Raw genomic sequence first — 13,203 nt, forward strand, 5'->3', positions numbered from 1 at the left:
CGGACCACTTTGCTTGCATTCTCGGTGCGTTTCTTCATCCTACGTCGTCCTCCCGTGGTTCTGCAACCTTCTACTTTTTCGACTGCACTGCTTCAGTCATGGTGTTTGAACATAGAACTTTTAAGATTTCTTGCTGTGTTATGCCAAAAACAAATATTGTGCATTCTCATTCCAGAATTAAAATTGCCTTTATAATTTTAACTCGTCAACCTCTGTTATGATAAAAAAAAACAATCTCGGAAAAAAAGATACCTCTCACTTTATTTTACCATGGTAGCATACATAGTTCTATATGGTACATTTTTATCAGTTACTTCTCGAATACTTTTGAAAGTGTAGTTAATCCTTCACACTGGTCCTGTGGTGTTTTAGAGATCTTGTAATGAAGATTTGTTCCCGTGGACAACATCTACTGCTGTTGCATCAACTCCAGCTGGGCCGCAGCAACTGCATTCATGCTCTCCTGCGTTACCTGCATGTTGTTCTTCCATGTGACAAGAAGGTCTCTCAGCTGCTGCCACTGCGGTCTACCAAATGTCCTGTGCATTGTGCTAGACACAAAAACCTTCCTTCCAGCCTGGTCCATTTTAGCTCTAACAAGTTTAGTTTTCAGCACTGCCAGGTAAGAATATATGTACTTGTTAGTTATGTACAACTACATCCAAATTTGTTTTCGTAAATCCAGCAAAATTTTTAATTTCTGTACAAATTTTCACAAGGGGGTACAAGTTCTTTTGTTTTGTATGTCAACACTTCAAAACAATTTGCAGAATGGAGGGTCTAAAGGGGCAATAATAATGTGAGCAACTTTGCTAAATGACAATTGCATTCATGACTGATCATTATCATTTCACCACACTATCATATTGGGCAGTGGTACAGAAAGTGACCTCCCCCTAATTCTTTTTTTGGATGAGCTCCAGTACCCCTGAAGTCACCAATACACATTGTACCCCTTGAAAATTTGAATGACTAGTTAATATATATTTGTTGATGGACGTAGATTTCAGAAATATAAAACAATTTTTTGCCATTATTATATCCAAAACCATGCAATTTATTATTCACATTGACAAAGTTTATTCCAAAAATTCAGTTTCCTCTATCCCTGGCCGGTTCAAAACTGGGAACGTTTCTAACGGAAGATGCCCCAGTGCCCACCCAGCATCGAATAACATGGGGGTAAAGGCAGTCAGGGGCATGATGCTGATCACATCACCCCCCACTTGCGACCGGATCAAGAAAGTGTGGGGCGTTACCCCCACACCCCCTATAGGCCTTCATGGCATGGTGCTAAGCACAGGGGAGCAGTTTACCTTTTTTTTTTTTTATCTATTCTGAACACAGCCCTTTACCATGTTAACAGACAAATGTCAACAAACGAACCTCATATCCAGTGTCCATAGTGGCAGTGACACTAATGCCACAGTAATAATTAAAATAGCGAAAAGACAAACAAAATTCACTTACAAAAATACATATCCACCACTGATCTTGGATGCTGCAATTTTCATCACACTTTCTCACAATGTAACTAAAATATTAGTCCTACTAGAGAAACTTTTTTTTTAAAGGAAGAATGTAACTATCAGAAAAATTGTTTCTACTCACCGTCTATTATAAACCCTTCCACTTCATCTTCACCAAGTTGCAACTCCTGCTGAATTGTGTCAAATGACATTTCAGAACTGCTTTCAGCCAACTGCATAAATGTCAGCAAGCGCATCTTTTTCATATTTTGCTCATGGTTTAAGCCTGTTGGAATGCAGAAATATTTCAACTGAGGAAAATGTTAATGTTTCAATGTAACCTCACTTGCATAGTTCCCTGGATGACACAATTAGGTTAACCCATTGACAAGGTCTATGGATGGAATTACTACTTTTCAGAGTACTAGAAGTATTCTGAATCCTAAGTAAGAGAAGCTGAAGCATTACCCTGATTTCAGAAAGAAGGAACTATTCAAACTTCTAATAGTGCAAGGTAACCCTGAATAATTATGTAAATGTACAAACATCATATCAAATTTCAACCTTCCTCTGTCAGTCCATGTATATATTACATGAATAATTTGTTCTATTGTCTTGAGAAATCAATCTTTACTAAGTAGGTGAAATCCAGTTTTGGCATGTACTTTGGCTTACTTTCACTCAAGCTTTCATCACATCATGTGGCTTCCTCAGGAGTTAAGACAAGAATAGCCAAAGTTAAAACATGGGAAAGGTAAGTTTGGTTAAAAAGGTTAAAATTGATGGTAAAAGTGAGCAGAGTGCTCTGTCACACTGCCCTGCTTCATACTCTCAGGCTGGGAACTTAAGTACTTCATCTACTACTTAGTGAAATAAAGGCATGTGGTGTAAGCTATGCCTTATCTAAATCAATCTTTGCCAGACAATTGTGAAAAGTTGCAAAACTCAAATATGATTTTGCTTCCAGAGCTGTGCTCGCAATAACATTCAAACCAATACTTTTATATATTGATACATTCTCATGTTTCTCACCTAAAGAATGCACAAATTCCTTGTGATTTTTATAAAAATCCATATAACTCGGCAGCTTCTCGGATACAAAAACAGACAACAGATCATGAATGAGTTCTCCCTCAAGGAATCGAACAGGTTTTAGAGCCAACAAAGGATCCAAGAGGAAGGTGTTTGGATCTGCAAGTGCAGCCAGAATGCACCTCTGTGCATCTTCCCTTGCCTGGGATGCATTTTCTGTTGTGTAAGTGCTCAGAAGTTCCACCATTACTTTTGCTGCTGCCTCACTGAAAGGGAAAAAAAATATATGAAAATCACTGTGGAATGGACCAAAAAATAGAGCTCAAAGTTTTTCTTTCATCTGATGGTTCCTTCCTTTGCTTGCATACTACCCTCTGTGACCAAGTGGTAAGCACAATGCACCAATATCACAATATCAGATATTGTAGGTTCTATGTGAAGCAAGGGTGTGCAGGAGACTATGCCTACGAAATTACTACAATAATTTTCTATCACTATTTACAAGAACTTTAGCTTATGACTGTGTACTTTACTTGACTCAATAAACCTGATGGTGTAGCACAAGAGTCTATGGAAACTTTAATTCTTTAATATGTTAATTTTCTTCTTAATATTTTCTAAGTGAAGTTTCTTGGCACATCAGTTTGATGCATTTACTGCTGATAAGAGTTAACCATGGGTATCAGAAGGAAGGTCAAACCAGTCTGTACACTCCCTCCTGGAAATTGGCACCGAAGTTACAAAAGCAGAAAGCATGTTATTTTTATTGTTAATAATAGAAATACAATTCCGAATAACCAAAGTAAAAACTGTTAGGTTGATAAAATATGGGAATCTGGCAGTTTTCAAATTCTGCCATCATTTAATCCAAAGAATAAATGGTTTCATAGTTTTCAGAATTGCTAAAATTAGAATTGTATGTGAGAGGTCATAAAAAAACTTTATGAATAAAAATTTCCCCCTAACCTTTAAAACATTTTCTTGTACGAGTGTGTAAAAGAATAACAAAATAGAATAACTATGCATTTCAGTGCACAAACTGCATGAAATGAGGAAGAAAATGTAAAACAGTTGTGCTGCATATTTACTGATGTGGTGGAACGAGTCTTCTTGATGATACAATTCTAATAATAATTTTGGAATAAAATTGGTTTATTTTCATTTGTTTATGAAAATTATTTCCTTAAGGGAAATTCATATGCTCTCAACAGATTTATTCATTTCACTTGATGTGGATTACTTTGGTGAAGTTTTATAGTGCATATAAATGCATATTTTGGACGTGCATATATTGGGAATTTGGGAGCAATTTTCATGTAATTGTTAGTTTCAAGTTTGTCTGCTTCATTCTCCCAGTTCTTTGTGTCAGCATTAAAGAATAGCCGACTTCATCTGGTCTTGGGCACTAGTTGAGTCAAGAACATTCCAAAACTGGAGAGAAAATCCACCCTTTCATCAACCAATGAAAGATCTTTCACAGATGTGAGTCAGATTTCCAAATTCTAGGGACAACACTGGGGTCATGTTATTTGAGGATTATCTGTTAAAGTGACATCTTGATAAATCTGTGAGTGTGTGCGTGTGTGTGTGCTGCAGAAGTGACAATAAATGCCGAAGGAGAGAAGAAGTAACAGTGTATTGCTCCAACAGTGGGTAGAAGGCAACGATTCGTTTACCAGTGCCAGCGGAGTTATTTATTCTCAAGTATGCTCTAAACATGTAATACATTTCAGGTATTTAGAGTAGTTTTTGGCTGCTGAAATGGAAATTGCCGAAATGCAAATTTACCATGCTGAAACAAAGCATTTTTGGTAACAGAAAGCATTTGTTGCATGAGAAGGCCTGGACACTGTGATTTTTACACTTATGTTATTTTTTGTGGACAATGCTGCTGTATAATCTAGTTAAAGATCATTCTGTTATTTGTGTACAAAATTAGAAAACAGTAGAAACTAAAGGAATGATAGTCAGATGATGAAGATATGCACTATAAGCATATTTTATTCTTAAATTCACATAATAAAAATACAACAACTTTTTGTGATTATGTCTGTCAATGGATTGCAGCTAAATATTCTAACAACATACTAGTGAAGATTAAACATGATTCTTGGGTGATTTTCTTCACGAAAGTAGTAGTGATTTGAAATGCTAATTTTACTATTAAAGTAATTGGAAGGAGAAAGATGGCAGTCCTATAGAAACTGAGATAGCATCCGTGGGATTTGTGTACTTATTGATATATCTAATGCCGATATTGATATATCTACAGATATATAGATATCTATCTACATGAAAAGAATGATAAATAATGTCTAGTATATTGGAATGCTAATGTAAAATAATAAGATATTGATTAATGCAACAAAAATATGTTTTCAACAAGATACATATATCATTATAATTGCAATATTGCAGTTTTTAGAGCAAGCCTCCAGACAAATAAATGCATGTAATATATTCATTTTGTTACATGAGACTGGCTCAAAAAGTTACTTAACACCCCCGGTACAATGCCACTGTAGCGCACAACATGGAAATGGTGATGACCAATCGTTATCAGGCCAAGGGGGAACCACATTGATGCCACCCACGTGGTCGGCAGCCATCTTGATGTCCGCCATCTCACTGTAAATTGTTCGCAACAACCATTCATAATGCGCAGCTCTTCATGGATGTATCCGATTAAAATCGTGTACAATGGCATGCGAACTTCTCTCCCTAGACATCACTTTGATCTCGATGCAGTACCGATGCGCTAAACAAATTTTAAGGCATATTTCTAACACCTTGAAAAGGAGCAAATTGGTACAAGAATTCAGTCATAACTTTTTACTGGTTAAAGATATGTCGAAAAAACCTTCACCATTGCATTTCTCGTGAAATTCTAGCCTGATTTGATATATCATATCACCCCCTTCCCATTTAAAATTCTGAAGTTGAATTCAAGATGGCGGACATCAAGATGGCCGCCGACCTCGCGGGTGGCGTCAATGTGGTTCCCCCTTGGCCTGATAACGATTGGTCATCACCATTTCCATGTTGCGTGCTGCAGTGGCCTTGTACCAGAGGTGTTAAGTGACTTTTTGAGCCACCCTGTATAATAATAGTACTTATGATGATGATAATTATTATTCCTATCCTATCAATATCCTGACCCCTCTACAAAAATTTCTGGCAATGCCCATGGAGGTAAGTTCAGGTTTTTGTAACATCAGAGATTCACATGTTCCTTTATTGAAAGATTTAGTTAGTAATTAGCAATACAAACTATACAACTTACCTCTGCCTACAGTGGAGAAGCACCTCATGTAACAGCCGCAGCAGTTTCTGCATTTGTTCATTGGAAGGTGGGCACAGAGAAAACTGCTGTTTCAAACTCTCAATATCATGAAAAACTGCCTTCACCTGATCCACATGGCCAGCAGCTTGAATCAAGTGATAGTACACATGGTACCTCATTGGCGAACGCTCCTCAAGTGACTGGAATAGCAGCCATAATCTACAAAACAAAAAAACTTGCTGGATGTTTTCTTAAATAAGCAATCTACCTCTACAAAAACTATTCCTGGATAAAATTACACAAAAATGCCAATCAGTGTTTCTTTCAGGCACCGCACCCCCGGAGGGGTATAATTATACGCATCAGACCGCATCACTTTGTGTGGCGAATATTTTTGACTTTATATTTCCCTCCGTAAATAACAACGCCCACACTTGTCCAATCTTACAGAAGCAGAATAAAACTGGCAACCGCTCTAGCCTTATCTCCTCTCTCCCATCTTGAACGAAAGTTTCATTATTACTTGCAATGTGATGAACGAAATCCTCAGTGCACTTCCTATCCTCAGCAACGCTTCCCAAAAGAAGCATTCGATTCTGGCCAAAGTCATCCCTCTAATTACTTCAACCAAATTGCATTTGCAGGATATTGCAATCAGTGTGAAAACATCAACAGTGATCTGCAAAAATATTCGGACCGAACTGAAGAATTTCAGATCTGAAGCGCACCTGGATGCTGATGATGCTAGGAAAACTTTCTGTGGGATGAAGGAATACGCGGAAGGGTAATTGAAGAAATGGAAAACAGGTTCAACGATCAATCTGTTAATACCATGAGATTCGCAAGTCAACTTGAAATCTTGCAGTCGGTAGTAGACTTGCAAGACACCGAAGTCAAAAGGTTTTGTGCTAATTGTCCCATGCTTAAGGTGCAAGGCGTTCTTGCTGACCTCAAGTCCTACACATTTTTGTCAAGTCGATGCTTGATAATGGAATGTATACAGAAGCTGACAATCGATTGTTGAAAATCTTAGAAGCTGACGTGGGATACTGCATGTTGAAAAAAACTGTGAAGTCCTTCAAACCATTCCCGTAACGACAGCCGGCGTAGAAAGGTCTTTCAGTGCTATGAATCATACTAACTAGGACAAGAAGTAGAATGCTACTAGGAATTTTAATGCATTGCATGATAATAAGCATTGAGGGACCTAGGATTTCAACTGATGATTTTCTGGATAAAACAGTAGATTTACAACCTTAGTGACAATGAAGTTCGACCAATCACAAATATAGGAGTGCGTTGTGAAAGAAGGAGAACATATGCATATGCTGAACATATTTTATTCAGCAGGCTACATGGAACAAAGGAAAAATTTCCACTGCAACGCAGCAATGTATGGTGTCCACATAAAATAAAACATTTTCGTCCATCTACACGTGACATTGAAGTTCGACCACTGTTAGAGGGGATCCTGTTTACCATGGTGTGACGCCGCCCCGTCGGCGAATAACTGTGGCAATGCGTCGGGGCATGCTGCGGACGAGTCGTTCAAGGTATTCCACATCGATGCGGTGCCATTCCTCCTGCAGGCAGGCGGTAAGAGCAGCCACTGTCGTGGGTCCCCTCTGTTGCACACGTCGCTTAAGAACATGTCACACATTCTCAATGGGCGAGAGGTCGGGACTCGATGGTGGCCATGGCAGAGTTCGCACGTGATGGCGAGTCAACCATTCTCTTGGCAGCCGAGCTGTATGAGGCCTGGCATTGTCGTGTTGAAAGATGGGACGCCGCCTGTGGAACAGGTGCCTTCTCACTGTAGGAAGATGCCACTCCAGTATGCGTGTATAGGCGTGTGCATTCACGATGCCCTCACAGACGTGTAGTGGGCCAACCCCAGATGCCGTCAAGCATCCCCATACCATCACTGACGCAGGTTTATGTACCCGACGTGCATAACATTTTGCTTCATTCTGTTCCTCCTTCCGATAAATGACTGTTTTCCATATTTTCCCGTACACAACATTGAAAATTGATTCGTCCGTCCACAAAACCCTGTTCCACTGCCGAAATGTCCATCCCCGGTACATTCGTGCCCACCGTAGTCGATTGCCTTTGTTCAACATGGAAAGGAAGGGTTTACGTTTCGCCTTGTACACTCGGTAACCGCATCGCTGTAGGTAACGGCGAATGGTTCTGGTTGACACTTCAATGTGAAAGCGTTCTCGAGTCCACAGTCATAATTCGGCCACAGAAACATGATTTTTGGTCTGGATATAGCGCCTAAATATCCGTAGGTCACGCACGCTCAGCAGGCGTTTTCGACCGGGGGCCTTACCTGGCTCTGTAGTACCCGTATTTTGGTGGTGTTTGATGATGCAGTGGACGATTGACTTGGGTAAGTTCAGTTGGCGCCCTATTTCCCGTTCACTAAGTCCATCCCATTGCAACTCCACCACTCTTCTCCTCACGGTGTTGTCAATAGGTTTGCCCCTGGCCATGGTGACGATGCACTGCGGTTCCTCGGTGCACAGCACGCGCTTATATACGGCAGACTCCCTTATCGTGTCCGTGACTTCATGCTTCCGTCGAATGCGCCACTATCTGGAATTTTTCGTATGGGTCTGGTGCCTGGTCGAAGTTCAATGTCACATGTAGAGTTCCCCGTTTTCGTTCTTTACGTGACCTTGGGTGCAACATGCTGGGATCACGATTCTTGCCTGCTCATACGCCTCCTCTTACACACATGCGTCACTTCTGCGGGTCACCCATTCCACTGCCTATGCCTCTGTGCATTTAATCACGTATTCCTTTCTGGTCGAACTTCATTGTCAGGAAGGTTGTATATGCGACGAAGAAAGTTCGCAGAATAAGATTCCTGTAAATTCTTCATGCCATCTTAAGCTTTGCATGATGTGTTCTATTGAGTTTAATAATTGTAATATTTTTCCTGGTTACCATTGTGGAATTTGTTCTGGATAATTAAATGTAAAAGTAGGTGATAATTTACTATTTACTATTGTAACGCTAATTGACAATATAATATTTGCAACTGTTAGACAACAGACTATTAAAAAGAAACAGACAAATAAAAAAAAAAAATTGTCTTTCCACATTGAATTACTAAGTATCCTTAGGTCACCGCATCCTACTTTATTTTTGTTACTGTAAGTCATTTCCCACCTGTAACGCTAAGTGTCAAATTAATTGACGAACCACGAATGACCACTGATAACTGATAATTCTCAATGTTAAACGCACATATGTTGTATTTCGCAGATGAGATTCAAAATGCCCTCCCGGTTCTCTGGACCCCCCCCCCCCCGAACAAATTATCTGAAAGAAACACTGATGCCAATCCATATTTTAAAATTAAGGAATGTGAAGCTTCAAATTCATTGGAATTTTTACCTCTATTTCAAACTGACTAATTTTCTGGATGTGAAAGGTGTATTTAAAGGACTGGAATAACAAAATTCACAATTCAAATTAAACTAATACCTTTCCAACACCTCTTACAGCTCTAAATTTGTATTGCAATAATTCTACATTGATATGTTTATTACAACTTGAGAGAATTTGCAGTGCCCTTTCTTTGATGTGTGATATTTGTTGAGAGAAAATAATAGGCAACATAAAACATGCATGGACACAAGAAGGATCATGCTTTCATCTAGAATTTGCACAGTGCTGTAGTTTAACACATTCAACATACAAAAAAACCATTGTATTCAATGTTTCATTATTCTGATAAATCTGCATAATTGGTTAAACATGTGCAAACCTGTAAACATGAAACTGCTTTACCCTAGTTACACATTTCTGCATACAATTGTTTCTTAAGCAAGCTATCAAACCCAGGGTTTCTACACAGATATATGTTGAAATGTTATGTCACAAATTATGCATAAATTATAAAAATATGCCATCTACCTCTACAACCTAAAGCTATGTCAATACAATTGTACTTCAGAATTGATTGATTGAGTTGGTGTTTTAAGTCCACTTTATGCATAGTATGGCTAATCAGAACTGGACCTACAGTCTAAAGTGGGATCCGAACCACTATGTGCCTCCACCGGGTATCGAAACCAAGACCCCTTGATTACAAGGTGACTGACGCTACCCTTTTCTTCAGTAAATTAAAAATATAGTTATATATTACCCTACTAAGAGAATCTATTCCTGGATTAAATTACAAACAGCCATACAAATATAAATGACAACTCATAGTTTAAAATTAAAAATCATAAAGGTGAAAACTTATTTGTATTTTTATATTTTAATCCACATAGAGTCTCTATGTACAACTAATTGATTTTCTGTATAAAAAGTGTGCATTAAAAGGACTAGAATAATAAGAGTCACAATTTAAATTACAACTAATATGTTTCCAACCCCTCATTCAGCACTAAATGGGTACTGCAATAATTCTATGTTGGCATGTTTATTGCAACTCATGAGTACATATTTGTGGTGCCTGATTTCCCAGGAGTGACCTTTGTTGAGAAAAAAATAATAGACAACATGCACAAACACAATAATGATCATGCTTTCATCCAGCATTTGTAGTTTAACATGCATTTCACACACAAGAAAAAAGATTGTACTCCATGTTTCATTCTGATAACTCTGCATAAATTGTGAAACATATGCAGACCTATAAAGATGAAATTGTTTTACCCTAGATACACATCTCTGCATATAATTGATTTTTATGCAAGCTATCAAATCTAGGGCATCTACGCAGATACAGTATATGTTGAAATGGGCTGTCACAAATTATGTACACGCAATTTACCTATTCAACCTTGAGCCAAGTTAAAGCCACTTTTTCTTCAGTATATTATCAAATTTATGTAGTTACATATTACCATAGGAGTGCGCACGGGGGGGCCAGGGGGGGGGGCTAATCATGGACATCCGCTTATTTTTTCCACTGAGGGACATGCAAGGTATTTTTCCATGGGGCATATTACACCGATAATAGTGTTGTTCCTCAAAAAAACACCTCTTGAATTTGAAATTATTGCATTCCTGCATCCCCATTATAATAATTAATGTAAATTATTATGACTGAAATCAAATTATACGTGTGGAAATGTACTTTTAGGTTGACATTTGGTTTTTAAGGATTGATGTGGTCATCCCTGAACTCCATCCAGACGTCCATGCCCCTATATTTTCACCTAGAAATTTAGGATAGAGGAATCTGATCGCTAGAGCCCGGAAGTTCAGGCATTTATTTTCGTTAAAATAGGCAGGCAAAAAGGCATTTATAATGTGGAAAATAGGCACTAAAAATGAAAAAAAGGCAAAATAAACTGAAAAAATGGCACATTTGGAAGTCGCTTACTTTTATATATAATTTCTGGCAACATATTAAAATCTACATTGGGAAGAGCATTTCAATTTTCTCCATCTTGATTGCACATAACTACAAGGTGTTTTTTTAAGTTCTCAACATTCATTGAGAGAGAATGTTTTTCATAATAGAAAATGATTTTTCTACTTCGACAGAAGTTATTGGAGCACACATAGAACAAGCGAATGTAGCTGGACTCATTTTGGTAATAGCATTTTCATCTTTTAGAATAGCACAAATTGTTTTAAATTGTTTCAAGTCCTTATTTGCACTCACTACCCGTTTGCACTTTTCCGCAACAGCTGACCCCTTTTCTCCTGGCACTTCCATCATCTGCTGCATAGATTCCTCGAAGATTTTCATGGATGCTACAAGAGTCTCACCTCTTTTTTCTAGCTTTGTAATTGTCTCTGGCAATGCACCATAATGTGCAAAAATAAACGACAGTTCATTCTTCAGTTTTGAACAGCACAGGAGTTTTTCACTTCACGAATTGAAGCCACTTCATTTTCTGGATGAGCATCTATCACCTCACTGATTTTTTCAAGGTTGTTAGCATAATATGTAGCTGCTGATATCCAGGTTCCCCATCTTGTCAAGACTGGTTGCGGAGGAAAACTAAGCTCAGGCGTAACTTCCTGAAATTTTCGGGTTCGAGAGGGAGATTTCAGAAATATCTTCTTTGTGTTCGAAATCAACCTCTCCACTTCAGCAGTCAATCATGCACAAGGAAATGTTAACCGAAAGGCAATATCCTAACTCAGCATGAAATACTTTTTTCTCACACTTTTCTCCTTCAGCAATGTTGAAACATGCGTGAGTTCAATATTACTTAATTTAGGCGAAAATTATTCACGTAATAAACGGAAGAAAAATAAATGCCAACATTTTTTTTAAAAAAAATGGTCAAATTTCATTGAAAAAGGCAGAAAAAGGCATTATAATTAAAAATAGGCAGTGGGGTCCCAAATAGGCAAAATGAAAAGGCTTCTAAAACATTCGAAACAACATAAAAACGTATATCCGGAAAATTTTTATCAATATATGCAGTAAATAAAAAGAGGCATTTTGCCAAACTTCCGGGCTCTACTGATTGCAGTTATTGAACGATATACTCTTAAAGAAAATGAAATATTTTCAAGCCAATTAAAGTTCAAAGCAACTACGGGGGAAGAGGGCGCAGTGGTGCAACCACAGGGGGCATTGGCTCCATCCTTGGACAGAAATCAATTTGAAAGGGGGGGGGACAAATATAGAAGTAAATGAAAGCAAGACTAGCAGAAGAAAAGGATACTCAAAATGGAATTAGTTTTCACGTGTTTCTTGCATTAATTCTTCCAGATGGCCAAGAGCACCTGCAGGGGCACAGAGCTGCAATTGCCCCTCGATCTCAAATTTTATACAAATAAAAAAAGAAAGGTTTCATAAAATTTTCTTGCTCGCATTTTTTGCCTTTCTTGCAGTCTTGTCACGTTCAGAGCAGTAGCATAGGGTTCGGCGGGAGTTGGCCCTGCATGCCGAACGATCTAAATGAAAAAATTGTAAAAGAGAATGCCATGGCATTCCATGAAAATTTTGGCACCATATTAAATTTCATTTTGCAAAAGTTTGGACCTGAAAATTTTCTTCCTCGCAATTTGTTTTCTGTAATGCATTGTAAATTACCAGGGAGAGAAGTACTGCTGCTAAATGGATTTCTCTTAAATGCATGAACAATTGTTTGGAGGAAAAGGTGCACACACATTTGAGAGACAATTTATATGATTTTTGCTGTTGGTTTGTTATGGGGCAGATGAATTGATTATGTATGTATTAGGTGTATACATACATACATACATCAATGTAAAAAAAATTAAACAGTGAGATAAAATTAAGTTTTTCTGTCCCGACTGAACTTTCATCAAGAAGGCTTTTGCCCCCCCCCCCCTAATCAGAGGATCTGCTCATGCCTATGCATATTACCCTACTATGGGAAGCTTTTCCTGGTTTAAATTACATATATATACACAAATAAAAATGTCAATTCAATTCATATTCTAAAATTAAAGAACTGATTT

The 13,203-nt window shown here is 38.1% G+C and overlaps 1 protein-coding gene across 1 annotated transcript in view; it reads right to left on the reverse strand.

Moving 5' to 3' along the window:
- Positions 1 to 241: 241 nt before the first annotated feature.
- eIF3m (eukaryotic translation initiation factor 3 subunit m) overlaps positions 242 to 13,203 on the reverse strand; it is a 43,475-nt gene continuing 30,513 nt past the window's right edge. The window contains exons 4-7 of the mRNA XM_083120214.1: positions 5,785 to 6,003; positions 2,502 to 2,767; positions 1,612 to 1,755; positions 242 to 615 (exon numbers count right to left, since the gene is read on the reverse strand). Coding sequence (XP_082976340.1) covers positions 410 to 615; positions 1,612 to 1,755; positions 2,502 to 2,767; positions 5,785 to 6,003 — 835 coding nt within the window. The 3' untranslated portion in view covers positions 242 to 409. The remainder of the gene's footprint in view (positions 616 to 1,611; positions 1,756 to 2,501; positions 2,768 to 5,784; positions 6,004 to 13,203) is intronic.

Source organism: Lepisma saccharinum, chromosome 1, assembly GCF_977018435.1.
Source record: "Lepisma saccharinum chromosome 1, izLepSacc3.1, whole genome shotgun sequence".
Taxonomy (NCBI): domain Eukaryota; kingdom Metazoa; phylum Arthropoda; class Insecta; order Zygentoma; family Lepismatidae; genus Lepisma; species Lepisma saccharinum.